The sequence below is a fragment of the Amborella trichopoda genome, chromosome 2 (genome assembly GCF_054954075.1).
Source record: "Amborella trichopoda isolate Santa Cruz 75 chromosome 2, AtrichopodaSantaCruz75HAP2 v2.0, whole genome shotgun sequence".
Lineage (NCBI taxonomy): Eukaryota > Viridiplantae > Streptophyta > Magnoliopsida > Amborellales > Amborellaceae > Amborella > Amborella trichopoda.
In genome coordinates, this window is record NC_142337.1 from 19,453,268 (window position 1) to 19,477,054 (window position 23,787).

Genomic DNA, 23,787 nt, shown 5'->3' on the forward strand with positions numbered 1-23,787 from the left:
TTTTCAAAAGGTATTAAGAGAGAAAATTGTCACACACCAAAAACATTCTAGAGAACTCTAGTGGCTTCATGGAGGGTCTAGAGGTTTCTAGATCTATCTTAAGGGAAGGGCTGGAAGGAATTGTCTAGAATATTATAGAGGCTAGAAGTATCCGAGCTATTGGGTGTACGACATGTGTATTAATCTTGATCGTTGCCTGTAAGGTCTAGTGTAGGGAGGACCCCTCATTTGTAAAGCACCTCAGAAACCTGTAACTATTGAGTTCTAGTGGAATACAAGCTCTTTCCATTCAATTCGTGTGTGTCCCTCTCTCTCGTGCTAGTACCGACTGTGTGTTCATCTTGGTTGTGCTAGTGTGTGGGTGGTACGCACTAGTGTTGGCTATCCTATCAGGTTTGGTTGGTCCACGCTTGTGCTCGTGGTTGGGAAGGCTGACTCGTCCTTGATGGACTTAGGTACAAGTGTCGTACGGTGGAAGTATGGGGCTGCACCTCGGCCATGACAAAATCTGCATAAATAGGCTTCACTCAAAACATTCCATGAACCTAAGATCCAAAATTTCAAGCAAATGTATTTTGCTAATATCAATTATCTTCTACAAAAAATGACATCACCAAAAGTTGGATGTGTTAGGTTAAGTAAAAGTAAAGGACTTTTCTCATATTGAATAGCACCACTGGACCATTACATCCAGCTATTACAGCAATTGAGGAATTTAACATACTTAAGTGACCTGTCTGGTTTTTATTTTTGGTTCATGGTCTTCTTAGTCAATCCCATAAAGGAATAGTCATTAAGTTAAAGCACTCAATTACCTTATCTTTTAACTTTGTTCATCAACTTCCATCTCAAGTGAGACAGAATTCATGACAGTTTACCATTGTTCGAAACACGAATCCATCACAAATGGGAAATTCAACAAATTCATTCATTTGAGTAGCAACAAAAATACACTGTAGAGACAAATCTTCACAAATTACTATGGTCTTATGAATCAAACAGGGAAGTTAATGTACTCCTTTGTCTGGATATGGGAACCTTTTTCTTTTGACAAATCTGAAAAGGTATTCTGTACCACGTATTGTTTGGATAATGACATATGCACAAATACAGCTTAATTACATTGAAACATAGAGAGACAAAATAAAATAAAATCAACTAAAAATAAAATCCGGTCGTCTACACATTCAAAGAGTAGCCTCTAATGCATTGATCCCATGTATGGCTCCCATGTATGGCTATTCTTATTTGGACAATCGATCACTGGTCTGACATCAAATAACATAAGAACCAAAACAACTGCAAAAGGAATGCATTCAGCAAGTAACCCTAACTGAACATTACAATGCCCTAAAATTATACTAGATTATGGAAAACAATCCATCAACTCTTGTGCTTTCTTATTTCTCTTGGCCCTTTCTTCCATTTCCTCTCCTCTCCCCTCCAATTTTCAACATCACTCTCTTATTGTACACCCAGGTACAACTTGATAACTTCATCTATGTTCAACCGTTGACTTATAAAAAATGAAAAGAAAAAGAGGTGCTTGGAATCTCTCATTGATCTAGGAACTTAAGCATCTTTGTTAACATGTAAATAAAATAAAAGAGCAACAATTAACCTTATGACACTTACTAATACAGCTTGACCAAGGATATAGATGATACCTGATCAATTATATCATCCAAGGGGTTGTTTGGAAGATCCATGGAACGAACAATCTCCAAAATTGTCGATTTGCGCTCAATTGCAGCTTCATACCTAAACATTGAGCCAACAGAATCCTTGATGAGAGTCGAAGGATAAAGAAGTAAATAAGGGCCATATAAAGGTAATTAAATCATCAAAAATGACAAGGAGGAGAAAAAAAAAGAAAAGAAATACAGCAAACACTTAAGATGCATGTAGGGCTGCACCTCTTGTGTAGTTCTGCCAAATATGCCTGACGTGCTTGTACATACTCATCAGTTTCTTCCTTACAAGAAACACATGACCAATTCTCAGGGACTACATCCAGCAAAGGAGGAACAAAACAATTAGGATGAAAGAGTTTCCCACAGCATGAACAACGAAGCAACTTCTTCTTTTCCTGAGCATAAAGCATGTTTGCATCAATAGACCAAAAAAATGATAAGGTAAATGCATTATATCTCCATAATGCTTACTATTAATCAAAACCCACATAACGCACCTCTTCCATAACACATATATCACAAATTTGAAACTCCTCATCAGACTCAGAAGATCCATGATCAGATTCAACTGCAAGCAACAAAATTTAAGAAGGCATAAGTTTATTAGTCAAGAAAATCAAAGGAGAAAGCAATAAATTAAAAAAGCAGCATACAAGAAAAATAATGTTGATCAATTAATAGTTACCTCACAGCAATCATTATAGAAGTGGCGAAAACAGCCCAAAACCATACAGGCAATGTAAAATAAGTAATACGCAGCAAATGGTTGGAAACTAAAACATATGATATAAAATGGGTTCCTAGGAAACCAGCATGGACTTGATTGCTTAAGGTGTAGACCATTGAAACACTGTGCCTCAACTTGGAATCCTATGGCTGTCACAGGTAATAAGACTGGAAGAAGTGAAAAGCAGCCAAACAAATATACGTTGAAATCTATAAGACTATGACAAACACAATGCAGTAAACAGTTGGAAACTGAAACATATGATAAGAATGGGTTCATAGGATTTGGGCTTGAGTTTGATTTACTAAGGTGTTAAAGCTTGGAACATAACCTCCCAAGATCAAATCATACAGATGAACTACCCAAAAAACATATAATAAAATGGGTTCACAAAAGGCCAGGATCAGCATATAGACAACAGACAATGAAAAGCAGATGAAGATGAGAAGATCGTCTTCATAGACTGGGAAGTCACACATAAGCAGAACACACGATAGACGTCTAATCCATACTCTTACTGTTAAATTCATGGGTTCAAAATGATCAAACTAGCACGAAGGCAGCAAACTTGCACACTATAGACTAAGATCCAAGGGAAGCAACAATTAGTCAGAAACCAATATTAAGTTCTAATAATATATGCCAACCACAAATAGAAGGTTCCTTGAAAATAAACAAGAAAAGCTGGGAAGACTTATCTGAACTTTGCCACACCCCTATAGGACTTAGCACAAGCCATACCTGATTACCATCCGGTGGGGCACACTAATCCTTGGCCCTGTTTGAGTCTTCTAAATCTGAGAAGCACCTAGGGCAATATCCTCTCACAAAATTGGTGCCGATAGCATGAACAAACTAGGGTTTCTTTTCAAACCTTATAACTGAAATCACAATAGAAAACTGGGTGGGGTTATCTCAAGCTAGCCAAGGTGGTGTGCCACCCTCTTTTGGCCCTGCCTTACTAGGTGTAGCGTCACCTATCCCAAGAGAGAAGAGGCGAGATAGAAAGAAAGAGAGTGGTGTGGACTATAGAGAGAGGAGAGAGAGGGTTCCGCAAGAACATATGGTGGGAATAAAACAGGTTCCCCTCTTTATATTGGGCCTCAGGGCCTAGGGTATGCCAACTTCTAGTGGGACTCAAATTTGACCAAGAAGTTTTAGGTAATCTATCAGTTAAAGAGAGAATTAAATCTGAGCCATCAATTCCTTAGATCAGCTATTACAATCAATGAGGAATCCTAGAACCATTATCCATCAAATCCATGACCCACATCTACTTCTACCGAGACTAGAATTAGACCTTCTGTAGTCCCACAAATTCAGGACTCTTGTTCTCTCATAGAAATACTCTAATTTCATTAGAAATTCAAAGTTGAAGTATAAGGTCTAATTCCAACTAATTTTCAAAGTCAAATACTCTCATAACCAATTAAACCTATATTAAAGATATTCCTTAAGTTTTTAGTCCTTAACAAAGCACAAAATATCGTGAGTTGTCCCTACCACTGGGGTTGGACATGCGGGCCTACTGAGGCCCACGTCATGGCCCATGAGGGGCGCCTAATGTGTGGGTCGAGCTATAGTTACCCGAATCGTGTCCAAAGGTCTCAATTTTGGTTCAAAATCGCGATTCACCGTTTCAAATGATGAAACATGATTTTGGAAGATAGAAATCACATTTCCGAAATACTTGAAACCCGTTCTGGATTATTATTTGAATCTCGATTCTTGGAAGCTTGGAATCTGGATTCCATATCCTAGAATTTGTGATTCGTAGTTGCAAACATTGCGATTCAACTTATACGAGACATTTTTCCCAATTTTTAGGAATCATGAATTCATGTTGTTTGGAAGCTAGTTCCATATAGGCAAAAGGCATGGTTCATAAATACACTAAAAAATGTTTCAATCAACATCTAATCAAGTTCTAATAACATATAATCAGGATTCAAACGCAAATTTCTTTAATTATTGTTTTTTTTAGCAAAGTTTTACAGTATTGCCTTTTTCAAGTAGGTGTCTACCAAGATACCCATAATGTCTTTTGTAGGTAGGTGTCTACCAAGATAGTCAACTTTTTGCATGAGCCTTGCGGGTATCGATGTTAAGTACTTAACGAATTCATCACCCTCAGCACAAAGCAAGTAACCATTTCTCACTTCTGATAGATCCTAATGTTGAGAGGGTTTTATTGAACTGTGTGTCAAAGCAAATGGTTCTGCAGGGGCTTAATGTACACATCACATTCGACTTGTTTTGGAGCTATAAGATGCATAGCTTTCTTCATCAAAAGATTCATGAAAGACAATGCATATTGGTTTGCTATCCACTTTCAATGTACCCTCCAATGTTGAAAGGGCATTTCAATAAAACATGAGAGCATGCAGCACCCTAAGAGCTCGAAGCTCACATATCCAATATTCGATCATAGTTTGAAGCACATTTTCTCATTGCGCCCTCACAATAACTATGAGGAGCACATACAACATATTAGCTTTCTTTTTGCAATGACTAATTTCACTAATAATGTATAAGAACCATTTATGTGGAAAGTTGGTCAAAGGCAGACCTATGAACTTTTGTATATTGCAAGGAGTGGGTTAATGGTGAACGAAATTCATGGCCACTTGTTGGCTTTGGATTCTGAAAAAAAAACAACATATTGATCAAACAAGGTAAATCTAATGATACCAAGACTTTGATTGAGGCACAATCAAGGAACAAGTCATCTAATAGCTACAATTTCACCAACGTTGAAAAGCACGAGACCTTAAACCATCTTGGAGACTTGGACTATGCTTTTGCAAGAAAATTAGGAGCCATGAATGATTGGGAGAGAGAATTTGAAGTTGTAGCATGTCATTAAATTCAAGGTTTTAAATTTTAGGAATATTTGAATTTTTTTATTTTCTTTGTCTTCTAATTTCTATCCTTATACTCAAATTCCATAATAAGCATAAATATTATTAAAAAAAATTCACTTCAAATTTAATAGTTTGTGGTAGATGTTGTGGGTACTAATGTACTATTGTTTGATATATGATGGGCACTAAGATACCCTGTGGTGTTTTATGTCCAATTCATTTTTAAATATCAGAAATTGATTTAAAATTGAATAACTCAATTTTCAAAACTGCATTTAACAAAGAAGGAGAATTTCTATTTCATTTACTTATTTTATAATTTCAGGAGAGTGTTGGGATTTTGTGGCCTTTACAGGCCTAGAGAGCTTTGTAAAGATGATATTTATAGTGGAATATGCACTTCAATTGGAGTGTATGTTGACTGACCAAGGGTTGGGCAGTTTATGGCCGAAGTCATGTCCAAAACCCTTGGCCTTGGGCATGTGGCACTACCGAGAACGTTTGCAGTGGGTCATCCCTTATTATCGTCGGAGAGAATCCCAAGGATCATGTTCGTAGCCTAGGAGCATCCCTTGTTAAGGTCAAAGAGATACCCAGAGATCATGTTTTTAGGCCAGGAGAACTGTGTGGTTGTAAGTCTGTGAGAGCAAGGGCCCAATCCTCAACAAACTTTCACATGACATGTACACATGACAATCGCATGGGAAGCAGCCGTTTCTAGAAGGGACACGTGTACATGTGAATTGAGAGAGCCTCCTTTGCACTGTAGTGACAAGTGCTAGACTTGCACATAAAGGGGAGAACTGCAATCCACATTCTAAGATCATGGTCCCACTATTTATTATCACACTTTAACAAGCCAATCATGAGCCCCTGCGAAGAGAATGTGGATCATAGGACTTTGCTGGGTTGGATAAGAGAACAGTTATGAATCATGGTTTCTAGGGCAAGTGGAGTGCTCTTATTGTCGCTTATTTTGACCCATTGGTACCATTCTACTCCTAGAATATTTTATTTCGGTATTATAAATATTTCATTGATTTTTAAGTTTTTTCTAGAATTTTAAAACATTACTTCTGCTGTAAATTTTCTTAAAAGGGTATTTCTAAAACTTCATAACTTTATATCACACATTTGAGACCAAGGATCCCGCCCCACATGTGGGACCACTTGCAACCTAGGGACCACACCCTATTTTTTTGTAAAGCAAAAGTGGCACGCCACTTTTTGTGGCGAAAGGAGCACACCACTTATAAAAGTTATATATATATATATATATATATATATATATATATATATATATATATACTAAAAAGGAGGGCCACTTTTTTTTTAATGGGAGAAAGGAGGGCATGCCACTTTTTGTGGCACAATCCCCCACACCATTTTTTTTGGGACGAAAGGGGACGCCCCCTTATTCTAAAATCAAATTTAAACTTGATAAATCTAAATATGGGAAAATCAGATGAGATATGGTTTCCCAATATTGTAGGAAATCAGGATAATATTTATCTAAAAAATATTTAAGTTTGATTTCGAATTTAAAAACGACAAAGTTTAAATTTGATTGGATTTATTTTAAATAGGAGTGGATTGGGTCAAAGTGTAAGGGGATAAAGTTCCTAATCTTTCCACCCATAATCATGATGGTTGATTTTTGACATGGATGGCTCTAATTAATCTCTCACCTCACAGATTTCCTATTTACCCTAAACAATTTAGCTAGAAATGAGATAAGTCAAATCGTATTCAAACTAGAAGATAGGTTTTCTTCTAGATTTCCTTCTATTTAAAGACCAAGCTTGAAATTATTTGAGATCCATCACAAGATTTTTTCTCTCTCAAAGGGATCTCTCTCTCCCTCATGCACCAAAATTGGGGGATCTCTCTCTCTCTCTCTCGCACCATATTAGGGGATCTCTCTTTCTCTCACATCTCTCTCTTAACCAAAGAGAGGCACACCACCTCTCTCTCTCTCTCTCTCCTCTATATTTCATCTTAAAAGAAAAATAGAGGTGGCCTCTTTTTTTGGAGAAACCCTAGACTAGGGTTTGCTGTATTTTGAAGGAAGAAGAGAGAAGCTTACCTTAGAGAGACATCAACTCCCAATGTCAACCTTATTTTATTCTCAGTTTGTATAAACTCTAGTTTACTTTTTAGCTCTCTAAAACTGTAGAGGAAGAAAGATTACCAATAAAGCTTCCCTATCTTAGAATTTCCAGTAACACTTTAAGGAGCAAAAGTGCGTCATTGGTCAAGGAATTGGGTGTGGGGTGTACCAAGTCCTATTTGGGTAACTCCCAGCACCTTCCAATAAGTATTCTTATTAGTTTTTATTTATTTACAGTTTTATTTGATATTTTCGGTAAATTTCTAACTAATATTGTGTTAAAAATTGTAATAAAAGTTAGTTTAAAGTTCCTGGATAATTTCTATTTCTTTTGATAGTAAAAATAAAGATCCTAGGTTGTATCTAGGGCAGTGTTTTAATTTTTCAGCAATATATTATAGCCCATGTAAATGGAATTCAGATATTTGGAATAAAAATAAAAGAAATTTTTTCAATTTAATATTTTGAATTCCACATAGCCACACCTTTCAGAAAGGAGATAGAGGGAGCTCACCCTTGTTCTCACAAGTTGTATGGAATCTGTGGACTATGTAGAGCTTTTGGTAGGTGGAGGGTTGTTGCTAAACCGAGTTTATTGTATAGGATTGTTGACAAAAATATCATTACAAGGTTGCCATTGTTTATTCGACTAAATATATGGAGACCAAAATTTTTAAAAATTTAAATCTTTTCTTACTTAATACCACTCCCATATACCAGAGGGGATTGGTGCACGATTCCTGAATGGGGAGAATCTCGAGTCCAAGTCGATGGGACAACGATTCCAATCTCATCGGATCGCGATTCCAGACGCCACTGAACGGTGTGGGGTCGTGCGATTCTTGCAAGGTAGAAGACTCGATTCCAACATGATGGGACACCAATTCCTACAAATAGAAAAAATGATTCCTATTTTATTGGAACGCGATTTTGACATAGTGTGACTCACATCTTCAGTGATTTGCATTGTTCGGACAGTGATTCCAAGATTAGGAATCATCTGACACGCGATTACACGTTTTCGATTCCTAAAAAGATTCGAAATCACAGGTGTTTCCAACAACTATAGGTTGGGCACTTGGCCCCTCATGTGGGTCCAAGGTCCTTGACCCATATAGACTTCTACTTGGACTAGAATTACACCTTCCATAGTCCCACATAATCAGGACACTTGTTCTCTCATAGAAATACATCTAATTTCATTCCAAACTCAAAGTCAAAGTAGAAGCACTAATTCCAAGTAATTTTCAAAGTCAAATACCCTCATAACCAACTAAACCCTATATTAAAGATTTTCCTTCAGTTTTAGTCCTCACAAAGTACAAAATATTGTGAGTAGTACCTACCATTGCGGTTGGACGTGTGGGGCTAGTGAGGCCCACATCCTCCCCTATGAGGGGTCCCCAATGTGGAGACTGGGCCCCTTACCCCCATGTGGGTCACCCAAAGCCTCACGCAATTTTGGAAATCTCAGAAATACCCTTTAGGGGTTTTTTGGCATTAAATAATATTATTAAAATTCTGAAAAATATTTAAAAATACAAAATCATAAATAAGATTGAAAAATAATATTTCTAATAATTCCGAAATTCTCAAACACCGAGTACAAAACTAGGAGTGGATTAATACCAATGCGTCAGGAATAAGTAGCATCCAAGGCACACCACCTATGCTAGAATTTTTGGTGCACAACGATCTTCTCAAACCAACCCAACAGAAACCATGACCCACAGTCAATACCAAGTCTCATGATTGGTCCATCAAAGCTGGTCAATAAATGACGGAACCCTGAACCTAATGTGTGGATTACAGGTTCCCTCACCCCATCCCCTTCCCCCCCACAAAAAAAAAAAAATTAAATAAATAAAATAAAAGAGCAAGTCATATCCATAAGAATCCATACACAAATCACTATAGTGCAAAGGGGACACTCTTAACACATGTACACAGTACCCTTTCTATATGGTTGTTTCCCAGAATGCGATTATCACGTTTAACCAAGGTATCAAAAAGCGCTAGGCAGCCCCTAGGCGGCCAGCCTGGCGCCCAGCGCCTAGGCGGGAGCCCAGATCCTCAGACGCCCTGTAGTGGAAAATCATCCATTTTTAGCCCTGTAGTGGAAAATCATAGCATTTTTAAAAATATTTGATATCCTAATGTACATATATGCATATAATTGTATCAAATATTGTAATTTATTCCATTTCGCAACATATGTTTTACTTTGGGGGTTAAAAAATAAACCCCATAACTTTTTTATACAAACTTGGGGGTTAAAATGACCCATTCTTCTCTTTTTGGCGAACTTAAAAAGCAATTTCTGCCTGACTTCAATGGGCGCCCGCCCAAGTAAAGATGCTCGTTTTGGGCGCCTTTTCATGAGGTATGCGGCTTTTTGTTAAAAAACACTTAGGCGGGCGCCTAGGCACTGGGTGAACCATTTTTTTAAACTTATACGTTTAACATGTCATGCGGTGGTTGTTGATGATTTGGCCATTGCCCTCACACGACTGCAACCACACACACCGACAGTTTCCGAACTTTGAACATCTTTCCAACCTTAGAGAGGGATGATGCAGTACACCCTTCGTAGTAATGCATATGCCAAGGGTATCAGTTTTGGACATGACCTTGGCCATAGACTGCCCAACCTCAAGGTCAGTCAACCAACACTCCGACTAGAGTGTAAACATGCACAATAAAATATTTATATTACATGTTGTCAAGGCCTTTAAAGGCCACAAACCCTAACACCTAATCTCGAGTCATAGACAACATGAATCAATTTTTTGTCCAAGAGGATGCAATGAAGAAAGAACTCTTGTCCAAAATCATAGCATAGAACAAAAAAGACACCCATTTATATAAGAAATACAATTTGAGGAAAATGCACAGAGATATGCATGAACTGCTTAAGTGTGCAAACATGGATCGGTTACATAGGCAAACACACATACCAAAACAGTTTTGCATAATAGAATTTTGTAGAAAATAATAAAAATGCAAGGATTATATATCCACCAGCATAGGGGAGAAGAACCAAGAGCGACACATACAATCATAATAATGACAAAGCACAAAAGGCAATTGTATCCCAATCACGTGGAATACAACAGAAGGCCCTCATACCAACATTGGCAGTGACAACCATAGTAACTTGACAAGAAACTTATGTCCAGATGTCATCCCTTCAGCGAGGAGATGAGATTGCTGTACATTAGTGATAATGTAAGGGATATAACAAAGGCCTATAAGGGATCGCAGAAGAAGTGGCCAGTGACTTACTAGATTGCAGCTGTATCTGCATATGCATTCAAAGATATGCGTACACCAACAAAAGTGAAATGTATAAATGTAGGAATATGCTAGGTATGCATTTAACAAAGTAGTCCCTCAACATGGAATTTTTGTTGCCAAATGCTTGTGTGCTCCAGTGCAACTAAATCTAACAACATTATATACTATATTATTGAACCACAGTTAAGGGGTGTACACATGTTATAAAATAAAGAGGGATCCCATCCTCAAAGAGGATGTGGATAATCGTGAACATAGAAGGAAAAGAAACAGCTCACGAATTTTATTGAAAGAAAAGGCAAGTAGAGATTTTTGGAGGTTTAAGAGAATTGGATATTGATCTAGTATTCTACTCTTCCTCTAAAAAAATCTAATTTTGTAAAGGAAAATTTCCGCATCTTTATCTAAACTTCGCCTCCTCCATATCTTTAAATGCCTTAATCATCCCATGTTTCTCTTTTTGTTTCCTCCCTCTTTCTAAAAAGAGAGAGAGAGATAAGCATGCTATCAATTCTATTCATCTAAAAAGTAGGAGAGTTGTAGCACTTTCCTTTTATGTATTACTACCACTGTATTCTAGTGTGAAGCAACAAACCCGTCTCCCTTGAAGAATGACAAGATAGGGAGAAAAAGCAGTGTGAAAACCAGCACCACCAAGCAAGCCAATACCAAAGAGAAACAACAGTCCATATTCCATGAACAATAATATTTTACATAGGACTTGAGGATTGCCTCAAATTGAAACAACCATGGCATATAGGTTGGCCTAAGATCTGCACTGCCCACTCTAGGATCTTCTCTCTCAATGTTGACATTTCAGTATCTACTCTCTCAATTGGTGAGATGGGGTTTAAATAAGAATGACGTATGTGGGGAGTTAATGGGAAGACATGTTTTGTTGGAAATAATTAATTATTGTTATATCTGAGGGTATACATATTTTTATTGTTGATTAGGACCATAGTTATTGGAAACGATTCCGAATCTGAATTGTTTTAGGAATAGGGATCACAACCAGCTAGAAGATTCCAGATTAAGAAATCGAAGTCCGTACAAAGGAATCATGGGCCGCTTCCAACTCCCCTGTGGGGAATTAGTTTTTGTGTGCCCATCTGATCCTCGCAGATCCTCTTAATAGCCTTTTCACTTTTGTACATTTTGGTCCCTTTAGGGCTTGTATAAAGTGACCTTGTGGGGTCACCATTTTTTCTTTTAGGAATGTTTAGTGTGACCTCGAGGGGTCACCATACTTCTCGATTGTCTTGTAATATTTATTATTAATGCAATTATAGTAAACTTCTCCAAAAAAAAATGCGATTCCTATTTTATGAGAACCGAGATTCAACCAAAATGGAATCGAGATCCTCAACTAGATGGAATTGAGATTCCTAGCTTTAAGGAGTCAAGTTTCCAACCCATTTGGAATCGACCAATATGGAATCGAGATTTTGACATCTCTGGAATTGAGATTACCGCATTACTATTTGAAGGTAGGTAAAACAATTGCATCGGTAGTGTTGTTTTTGAAAGTTACCATGCAAGAAAACATCGGTAGTGTTGTTTTTAACGTTCTTCAGAATCAAACAGAGGTATGATCAGATCTGAGGGTGTAACCAAATCTAAAAACTACTTTTTGGAAGAGATCTAAGAGGTTCTTTGGAATAGAAAAGTAATGTGATCAGACCCCGGGTTTTCTTCTCCTCCACTGATTAATCTTCTATCTCTCTCCCTTCACCTTTTTCAACCCTAAAATCTCTCTCCCGGCACTGGGCAGGCATCAGGCCCCATACATGGTCCTACGACTTTGCAAAGACCTGTGTTTTTGGTAAACAGTCGCCCGGGCCTGGTCACTGCGACCCCCTTTGTGAAGAGCACCCCTTCTCTCGAAGTTACGAGCTATTTTACCGAGTTTCTTAGAGAGAGTTCTCTCGTGCCCCTAGGTATTCTCTACCTACCCACCGGTGTTGGTTTCGGGTACAGGCACCCTTTTATTGAAGGTCGTTTGAGCTTTTCCTGGGAGTATGGCTCGGGTTACTTCAGCGCCGTAGAGCCTGGTACTCGGACATTGGCTCGAGGCATTTCCTCTACCCCCTCTTACCCAGAAAAAAAAAAGCAAGGTCACCTTGCGTCCTTGAACCGATAAACCACCTTTCGGCTAACCTAACCTCCTCCGTCCCTCGGGACCAACAAGGGGTAGCACAGCAATATTCACCTGTTGTCCATCGACTACGCCTTTCGGCCTGAGGTCTTACCTTTCAAAAGGGGTAGGGCTTTAGCCTCTTAGCCTCGTCTTCTCATAGTACACCTCTTGTGTCTAATTTATTTAATGGAACTCCACTTTGCCATTTAGGGTAGAAAAGCTTCTCGGGTCATAAGGATTTTCTTGGGAGATCTTAAGTTAGCCCGAGTCATGAGCTTCTGGTTTTTCTTAGAGAGCAAAAAGATGGTGTTTTTTTATGAAAAGAGAGCAAAAAGATGTTTAATATTGGGTTATCAATGTTTCTAAGTTGCGTTGTGTAGCTTAGGACTCTAACGAAAGGACTCTAACGACTATAAACCACACATCATTATTAAAATAATGGGAAAATATACAATAAATATATATTTATCTTTATAACAAACGTCTTCATTTTGTTTTGAAGAAGGTGACATTATATTACTTAATAAAAGATTAGAACAAAAAATGCTCACGAGGAGTGAGTTAAGATGCAGCCCACAAATCAGGTGCTCATGTACAACAGAATAATAATAAAAGGGCGACACAGGAATAAAATGACAAAAGTAGAGAGAGAGGAGAGCTCATGAGAGAGGGAGGAAAGAGAGAGAGTTGAAGATAGACAAGGATAAAGAAATAGGAAATCAGCAGGGAATGGAATTATATCATGTAATTTATATTATTATGTGTCACGTGCTTTAGTGCATAGCAGGAGCACCCTGTTGGACCACCCCACTTACTCTGGTTCATTGTGTACTCTCATTATATATTTACATATGTACTCTCATTATGTATCTATAAATTCTTAGATATGTATCTTTAATATTATTTTTTTTCAAATAATATGTCCTTAATATTATTGTGAAAGATGCTCTCATTATATGTTTGTCTTCATTATATAAGAGTATATTTGTGATTATATTCTCTTATTGTCTTATTATATATTATAAGTTATGACATTTAAATTTATATTCTTGAAAATTATTAATATAATTTTTTTTTAGTTTGTATTATGATTGCATTAATTTTAATAAAAAACTCATAAATTATGATAAAGAAAATAATAAAGATATAATTATTATTGGTTAAATATTGTTTTAGTTAAAACTATTTAATTATGTTAAATATGATCAATATAAATTCATAATAAAATAAAATATTACAAATATTATTTATCAACATTTAATCCTGACTATAATACTAATTACATTAATATTATTGAAATTAAAAGTCAAAAAAAATTATTGAACTTAAATATTAAATAAATAAATAAAACAATGTATATTTAATTGCAATAATCATGTGATAATCACATGTTCATGTATTACCCAATTATTTCTCATAGTTTGTTATAAATTTGTAATCATATGATGTAATAGCAGGAAATATGTCAAAAATCGAAGAACCACTCATTTCCTAGGAAATCTTTTCCAAGATTCATACTCCGCCATAATTCTCTATAAAATAGGAACACTGATGGATATTTGTCTATTCAAGAGAAAAATCAGATCAATATGCAGTTTTGTTTAGGTCGAGCATTGGGTTTAGAAAGTCACATCCCAAATATTACTGAAATCCCATTATTTTTCAGTAAGCTTAGAAAAATTGATCTCTCCTACCATGCACTAGATATAGCAATCCTCAGTAGATTATATAGTTTGAGGGGAATTGTATATTTTTACATCATTTTGATTTCTTTTTACTTTGCTTTATTTCTTTATTCTTCTATCTCTTTACACATTCCTACGTGGAACTTACAAGTCTACTGGATAACATTATGTGTCACATGTAGGTCACAAAAGTCTGTCAAATATGCTGCAAAAACACATAGCACAAGTTTGTGTCTGCATGAGTATGCTTGTGCATAAGTGCCAATAGAAGAGTGCAAATTTAGTTGTTAAGATGAAGAGGCTCAAAAGAAAGAAACCAAGCTTGTGTTCAGCAGTACACTTAAAAAGATATTTTCTCCTAAACAGACATTCTCTTCTGCAATTCAGTATAATTTAGAGTTATAAATTACATGTAATGACAGTCTCAGACCATAAAAAGTTAGCCCCAAAGCTCAAGAGTACAAAACGCAAGAAGAAGCATTCTTGCATATTCGGGATAGAAGAAGCTTACTTGGAGAATCACTTCCACTCTCATCAGATGCCACTTTCCATTTTGCAATCTTCCTCACCCTTCCTTTGAAAGAAACACCAGGGGATGCTGAATGGCGTTTCCGTTGAAGTTCTCTAACACTTTCTTCTCCTATAATCAAATTAGCAAAAGATCAACTTTGAAGCACAAAGAAGTAAAATGATACTAAGAGACAAAAGAGGACCTGGGAGTGTGATTATCTGACCAGTAAAAGATTCAGGTTTTGTAGGTAGAGGGTAGTTTTCTTCAACAAGTTTAATCAACAATTCTCGAGGACCAGAGACAAAATCATCCAACTCAAGACCCTGCTTAAAAGATAAAGGAAAAGTGAAAATGCACAATTGATTACTTCACACATGCATATCAGCTAGAAGCATAAGCTATGAATCAGCTGATAAGGACTAAGGAAAGCCAGGGACATCACATAACCAAAGCCGTAACTCACATATTTCGTAACTGCTTCCTCTGTGCGAGCCTCACCAGTACTTTGAAGACCTATCACGACACATTTGCCCTCTGCAAGTGCTTGTTTGGCAAGCCTCACAGCAGCAGGGACTTTTGCTGACATGCACATATGTCTGAAGAAACGCTGGATGCAGCATATATTGAGTCAATCAGCTCAGACTCAGGAAAGCAGGAAAAAAAAGAAAGAAAGGCCATCAAATATACAATAATCATTAAGCGAGATAGACTCAAATTTCTGCATCCAGTTCACCAAGAAAATTAAAGATATATGTGTGCAAGGACCCTTCAAAACTTAAAAACTATCATTGGCGACACCTTGCTGAAATTCATGGAGCATGTGAGCAAAAAACCATACGCTTAAATATAATTACAATTTCAAAACTATGTAAGTCATGGTCCATGTGGAACAGTAATTCTTATAACAAATCTCCCTTGTGTGTGTGTATGTGCATGGATGCGTGTGTGTGTTCGAAGTTTAGCACTAGAGTTCAAAGTTGGTATGTAGTGAACACTTCAACCCATAGTTACTAGAATCTCTCACCCAAAGTCATGATTCTGATTCAGAATCCCGATTCCTCGATTCCGCCAGAAATCTTTGCGGAATCCATTTTCATGAAGTCAAGACTCAATTTCTTATTTTAGAAATTTCAATTCCAACACTTAGAGAATCTCATTTCCAATATTTATCGGTTCTCGATTCCACAACTCTTGAATCTTGATTCTACATTCAACATATAAAAATATTTAATTCAATTTTTTTCGAATCCTAAATTCTTAATATCAAGTACCGTTGTTTGTAGATGCAAGAAACAATGAATTGATCAAACATTGAATCTTGCTTCCACCCACATAGAATCACGATATGATTTTTTGGAATTGTGATATCACAAATTCAAATACTAATGTTCTAGATGCACAAATATGTGATTTATTGACTGGTTCAAGTAGGAATTCGATTTGTGTATAGAGAAACCGGGACAGAGACGATTGTCCCCTATAGTTCCTATGAGCCACCATAGTTCAAGATCTCTGTCACTCTCTATCCATGTGTGTGCTTGATTTTTAAACTTGTAATTTTCCCTTTGATGCTACAGTACACATGTAAGCAAAATATAAAAAAAAAAAAGGGAAAATTATAAATACCCCCTCCCCCACCCCCCATTTTAACTTCCTAGACATCCTCCCCCCTAACACTTTTTCTCTCACATCCCAAACCCCAACCCAACTATTTTTTGTATTTACGCCCCAATCAAATCGTCAACTAGATTTGGGACAAAACTGCCTCTTTTTCTCTCTTCCACTTTTCCAAAAAAAATGCGTGCCTCTCATTTTCTCTCTCCTAGTCTTTCCCTCTCACTTTCTCTCTACCTCTCTCTCTCCACCAAACCTTCTTTCTTTATGCCCTAAGTTTTCTCTCTCTCGAACTTTAAGTCTGCTGGAAATCTCTCCCTTTGTCGGAATCTCTCCATCTCGCACGGCGAGTCACTCTCCCGAACTCTCTCTGCCGGAAATCTCTCCCTCTCTGCCAGAATATCTCCCTCTCTGTCGGAAATCTCTCCCTCTCTGTCGGAATCTATCAATCTCTACAGATAGAGAGAGAGAGAAAGAGGGTAGGAGAGAGGATGGGTACAGAGAGAAATAGCGAGGACGAGTGGAGCCAGAGAGGTAGAGAGAGAAAGAGAGAACGGGAGGACAAAAAGAGGTAGAGAAAAAGTGAGAGAGAGAACGAGTAAGAGCGAGAAAGTGAGAGGCACATGATTTTTCTTAGAACGAGAGGCCACTTATTTTTTTTTTTAAAAGAGGAAGAAAGAGAAAAAGGCAATTTTGTCCCAAACCTAGTTGACTATTTGACAGGGGGGGTAAATACAAAAAAACGTTAGGTTGGGGTTTAAAATGTGAGAGAAAAAGTATTGGGGGTGAGGATGTCTAGGAAGTTGAAATTGGGGGATATTTATAATTTCCCAAAAAATAATAACAATTCAAAGAGCATGGTGTCCAAGACCATAAAGGCTTGCTATTTTTCAAAAGGTAATCGTAGTAGAGATTTAGGTCCGATTCGAATCACGCTTCTAATAGTGCTAGGACTGGCTTGGATCACATTTCTAATTGTGCTAGAAGGATTGGCTACCTTTTTAAAAAATAGAATTCGTAAAGAGTTTTACATTCAGATAGGACTACAACACAAACAACACCATGGCACCGACAAAATCTTAGTTTGAACTATGATAATGAAATAAAAATCACATGTTAAAAAAATGTGAGATAATATTTGTATTCCCTAGTGGACTGCGACTATTTATTAATAAACCTTACTTCTGATATTGTATCGAAGGCTCAAAAGTCAATACAACGACTTCATATCTACATAACCCTTGTATAGGTCTTAGAGACCTTTGATCCCGATGGCTTGATGAGGTTCCAAATTGTTAAGGCGCGAGATGTCATAGGTAGGTAACTTGATTTTGAAGGGGTTAAAACTCAACCCCATAAAGTTACAAATCTCAATTGCCATGTGGGTCGAAACTCGATTCCAAACTGATATGAATACCGATTCCAAATTGGAATGAATATCGATTCCAAATACATCAAAAACTCGATTCCATAAGAAGTTAAAATTTCGATTCCATATGTATCAATTCCAAGTAGGTTAGAAACTCAATCCTAAAGAGGTCAGAATCTTAATTTAATATATGTAGGGATCTTGATTCCATTTTTGTCGAATCTCAATTCCTATAACGAAGGAATCTCATTTCCCACAATACCCCTTGTATAGATGCTGACTCCGAAAACTGGAATTTTCAAGCCAACCGTGATTCCATGATTCCGATTCCGAAAACAATTCAGAATTTCCAACAATTATGCTCAAACCAGTCAAGCCCAAGCCTGAATGCAACTTTCTATATGAGGACCGACAAGAAAATGACAAAAAGAATTCAAAATTGTAACTTTCCCCAGGCCCTACTTCCTTTTGCACACAGTTGTTACACCAAGGATAACGAATAGCTTGCTGGAGTATCAGCATGTAACTTCCGCCCCTTACAGTTACGCCTTCCCTCTTGCAAGCCAAGGATAGGTCCACATACATGTGTGTGACTGTCAGTGTAAGGGGGTTGGGTTAGTTACTTTAATATCACGGCAAAAATTAAAATACTCAATCCACTTGTTGTCTGCATTTATGTGTCTGTCTGCGTCAGTGTTGGGGCACAGGGTAGTGGCTTTAACATCATAACAAAATATAAAATACTTAATCCAGTCAACCAATACATGTATCCACATAAATATCTAGAATTTCACACCAGAACTACCTGTCTTTCAGTAGAAAATCAGAAATACCAACTATAGCCTTCTAACCAATAAAAGATACCATTCCGAAAGCCATTGCCCAGAAATAACCAGTGGCATTTTCAGTTGCCATGTTGCCTTTGGGTTGCCTCAATCATAAGGGGCCGGCTTTTCACAGATATTATTAAAAGAAATTAGACAAAAGAAATCATACATGAAGCCAAATTCAAAATAACTAGACTAAATTTGTAGCTGTTAAATGCAGGCACATAACCAGTGTTCAAAATTGCGTATTTGGGCACCTAGGCATTTTGGGTGCCTGGCTGCCAAGGGGCCCGGTAGCCCGCCCAGAGACAGGAGACAGGGTGCCCTCCCCTCCCGCCCCAAACAAAAAAAACAGGGGAGTTCTTAGGGCAGGGGTTTAAGTCTTTGAGAGTTTTTAGGGCAATTTTAAAGCCCCAAACTCCGCGTGAAATAGACGAAAATGTAATAGTACAATCACATAATAGAATTGCGGAGACATGTCTCAAAGAGATTGTAACTTGTAAGACATTAAAATGCTTCAAATCTCAAATATAATTGTAGGAAACTAGATCTCAAATATAATTGTAGGAAACTAGAACTCTAGACTAGAAACGATACACAAAGTCAACAAGACAAAATCAAAAAACAAATACATCAAGTTATCAACAAAACATGTAAACATATCGTAAAAGAAAAAAAAGGGTAAAAGAAAAAACACATGATTCGCAACATAATATGTTGTAGCAAAATGATAATACTTTAAAAATGTCAAAATCAAATTGATGTCGGTGCAAACTTCTCGTCTATTGGGTCGCCAAAAATCTTCAAAATCAACTTCTAGAAGCTCTAAATCCACCCACGAACTATTGCCTTTGTTTTGGGAAAATATCGCAAAAATCAAAACTTTATCGATCTTTCGATAAATCACAAAAGAGTAGTTTTTTGGGGAGTTTTTCTCACCCTAAAGCCACGGTTTTTGTTTTGGGGGTTTAGAATAACCCCCAAAACCCTTTTACCCCCATTTTAGGGGGAAAATGGCATTTTTTTAGCCTCGCCGAGGGTTATTTTCGCCCTTCCGCAAACTGTCACTGGGCGGAGCCTAAGCGGGTGCCTAGACTGTAGCGCCTAGGCGGGCGTTTGGAGACAGGCCGCATAATTCCACCGCCAAGACAGTACCTAGATGTTTTTTTGAAATTTTTCACCTAGGGGACCCACCTAGGCAGTCAGGTGTCCAAATTTTCGAACACTGCACATAACTAACTATGCAACACATCAAAGGGCACATCCCTTGGTTGTTATTGTGTCTGAAAATCCTTCCAATACAAGTACAATATCAACTAGAGAAATCACCAGTAAGATATACAAAAAAGTGGAAACAAGATTAATTGAATTGATATTTTTTATTTAATCCCCTTAATCAAAGCACAAGGTATGATTGGTTCACGTGAAACAGGTTGCTAATATTATTTACATACGCAAACAGTTTACAGGAAAGAGTTTCCCAAGCCTGTTTTTCCTATGCTTGGTAAACATGTCTAGAAAACCTTTTTTCTCTGTTTTTTTTTTAAACTGTCACACCCCTACAGCACCTTATGTAATCAATATCATATTTATTGATAACTTCTTTGGGAAGTTGTAATCTAAACTTTGATTGAAATCTATTTTTAACCATTCATAACTACATAAGATTTTATTCATTACATATGGATATCTGCCCATTGTAGGTGATATCTTAAAAATAATCATTCAATTGTTCCCATGTTGCAAAAAACAGAAGTGGTTGTTTTAGACAATAAGTTGTTCAACAATTCATGGATTATCACATGATATTTCAACACCATCCACCCCCCACCTCCCTCTCCCTCTCTCAAATGCGAAAAAGGATTAAACCAAAATTGCAATAGATATCATACATGACCATCACAAGAGGAGTGTTTGGGGCTTAAAAGTGAACTTCTAGGGATAGAGAGCAACTTTGGCGATTTTCCTCTCTACTAGAAAATTGTTTGTTGAATATTAAAAAAAATGGCAAAAAGTAGGCTTTCATTGGTTTACGTAGAAGTGATAATTTTCTTTTCAAACCAATAGAACAGATTGTTTTCTTTATTCAATTTAATAGATTTTTTACTTTAATAAGCATATCGTTGTAGGTTTTTGCTTTATTGGTGGATTATATGCTTTTTTAGGTGGATTATATGAATTCTTTTTAATTAAACATGAGAGCTTTTTTTTTTTTTCTTTTTTTTGCTTTTTTTTTTTTATTCATTAACATTTCAACAGAACTATGAAAAATAATTATAGCTGCAAAATATTCCATAGTTTTCATCCAAATAATTTTTCCATTTTTCTATATTTTCTTGATTATTCCATATTTTCTCTAGTTTTTTTCTAAATCTTTCTATTTTCCTAAGTTTTTCTTTTATGACTAGTTTGACTGGTGAACTGGTCAGGTCCGGCCATAATAAGATTAGTTCAAAAATCAGGTCCGCTGGGAAATGGCTTCGCAAGAAGTTGCTACCTGCCTATCGACGTGAGGAGCTGCTTTCATATGGAATGGGCTATTCTATGGTTTAAAAAAAAAAGAAAAAAAAAAAAGGAGAGGGAGAGAGATTCCTCATGGGATGAATTTTCACGTTTACTTTGTTTCAACTAAACATATGTAATGCAGGTTTCATACAAAAACAGTTATGCGGTGACTACTTTTACGTGAACCAAATGTACCCTCAGAGGGTGGGCAAAGACCATTTCACTCCAATCTGCATGTGGCATTTTCATCCATGAGCTGGTTCAAACCATGTAAAAATCAAACCCAATAATGAATAAAGAAAACCAACGAAAATCCAAATAATGAAAAAAGTCACTAAACCAAAACTCATTTTTGAAAAAAAAATAATCAAGAAAATGAAATCTGAAAGGAATAGCTATGTGGAACTCAAGATATTAAATTCAAAATTTTTATTTTTTATTCAATAGAATTAAATTCAACTTACATAGGTCGTTATATGTTGCTGTAAATTAAAATAATACCCTCGATACAAGCTCAGATCTTTATTCTCATTGCCGAAAGAAATAGAAACTGTTCAGGAACTTTAAACAAACTTCCACTATAATTTTTTTGTACAATACATGTTCCTGAAAATTCATAGATAATAATAAATAATAATAATAATTAAGTAAAACTACTAAGAATGGTCTAAGAAGGGTGGTGACGTTAAATTTTCCCTTAACCCATCCCATGCCCAGGTAAAGGGGCATGGTTGTGTTAGGTAGGCAGCCAACGTAAAATTTTACAAAAACCCATCATGAATCCTGATAAGCTTATAGTACCTGCTTATGCTAGGGCATTCGTCGGAAGCGACACGTTATACCGGGACTCGGGTATAGTGAGAAATGAACAAGGGGTAGAAGCAACGTACCGCAATACCGCCTGGTTGAAGTGAAAAATTGGTAAGGGTTCCCATGACACCCTGGACGAGCGCAAGTAAAGAAGCTAGTCCAAGACCATAGGATTCGTTTAGCCACATGGAATGTAGGAACGTTTAACGATAAGAGTATGGAGTTAGTGGATACAATGAGACGAAGGAGAGTAAGCATAGCTTGTCTACAGGAAACTAAATGGAGAAGAGAAAAAGCTAAAGAAATAGATGAGTAAAAACTATGGTCTACAGGAAAAGATAATAATAGAAATGGCATAGGCATAATAGTAGATAAAGATTTAAAAAATAAAGTAGTTCATGTCAAACAAATAGGTGATAGGCTCTTATTAATTAAACTTGTATTAGGGGAAGAGATAATTAATGTAATTAGCGCTTATGCACCACAAGTAGGATTAGATGATAGAATTAAGAGACAATTTTGGGAGGACATAGATGGAATAGTCCAAGACATACCAAATGGAGAGAGGACTTTTTTAGGTGGAAACCTAAATGGTCAAGTAAGGAAGGATAATAGACAATATGCTGGGATACATGAGGGATATGGGTTTGGGGAAAGAAATGAGATGGGTGAGACTATTCTAGATTTTGCTATGGCCTACGACCTAGCAATAGTAAACAATTATTTTAAAAAGCGAGATGAACATTTAATAACCTATAAAACTGAAACACATAACAGCCAGATAGGCCTCTTCCTAGTTAAGAAGAAAGATCGATCATCATGTAAAGACTGCAAGATTATGCCAGGAGAGAGTTTGACTACCCAACATAGACTCGTGGTCATGGTCGTCTACATAAAGACATGGAGGAGAAGGGGTGAAAGTAATGGACGTCTAAGAACTAGATAGTGGAATTTAAAAAATGAGAAACTAAACTTATTTAGAGATACATTAGTTGAAGAAAGAAACTGGAACTCTGAACATGATGTCAATGTAATAAGGAATGAGATGGCTGAATGTATCAAGAAAGTGGCAAAAGAAGTTTTACGAGAATCTAGAGGGAAAAGAAACTTCGATAAGGAAACTTGGGGGTGGAATGATGAGGTTCAAAAGGCCATTAGCGAAAATCGATCCTGTTAGAAAACTTGACAGTGTAATAGAAACGATCAAAACTTAGAAGAATATAAAAATGCTAAGAAAAATGCTAAACAAATAGTAAGTCAAGTAAAACTTAAGTATATGATACAATAAATTGCGAAGAAGCGAAGGTGAAAAAGATATCTTCAAATTAGCAAAAATAAAACAGAAAAACTGTAGGGATCTAACCCATATTAAATGCATTAAGAGTGAGGATCAAAGGGTCTTGTTGAAAGATGATGAAGTCAATGAAAGGTGTAGAATCTATTTTCAAAAATTATTAAATGACGAACTAAATGGGAACATAGTGGTAGACGGAACCGTTGCTACAAGTGACGACGGAGGTCATAAATACATTCGTAGGATTAAGACGTCAGAAGTGAAAGAAGTTTTGAAAAGGATGAAGATAGGAAAGTCTTTAGGACCAGATAATATCTCGATAGAGGCATGGAAGTGCAAG

At 36.7% G+C, this 23,787-nt stretch overlaps 1 protein-coding gene across 2 annotated transcripts in view; it reads right to left on the minus strand.

The window, feature by feature from the left end:
- The window catches only part of EMB1135 (RING/FYVE/PHD zinc finger superfamily protein), a 96,322-nt gene that overhangs the window by 18,586 nt on the left and 53,949 nt on the right, over positions 1–23,787 (minus strand). For both annotated transcript variants that reach the window (XR_016049353.1, XM_006855807.4), the window contains exons 12-17: positions 15,492–15,635; positions 15,252–15,351; positions 15,029–15,157; positions 2,192–2,262; positions 1,917–2,089; positions 1,668–1,761 (exon numbers count right to left, since the gene is read on the minus strand). Coding sequence is in view for 1 of the 2 variants with exons in the window: in XM_006855807.4 (XP_006855869.2) it covers positions 1,668–1,761; positions 1,917–2,089; positions 2,192–2,262; positions 15,029–15,157; positions 15,252–15,351; positions 15,492–15,635 (711 nt within the window). In the remaining variant the exon portion in view is untranslated. The remainder of the gene's footprint in view (positions 1–1,667; positions 1,762–1,916; positions 2,090–2,191; positions 2,263–15,028; positions 15,158–15,251; positions 15,352–15,491; positions 15,636–23,787) is intronic.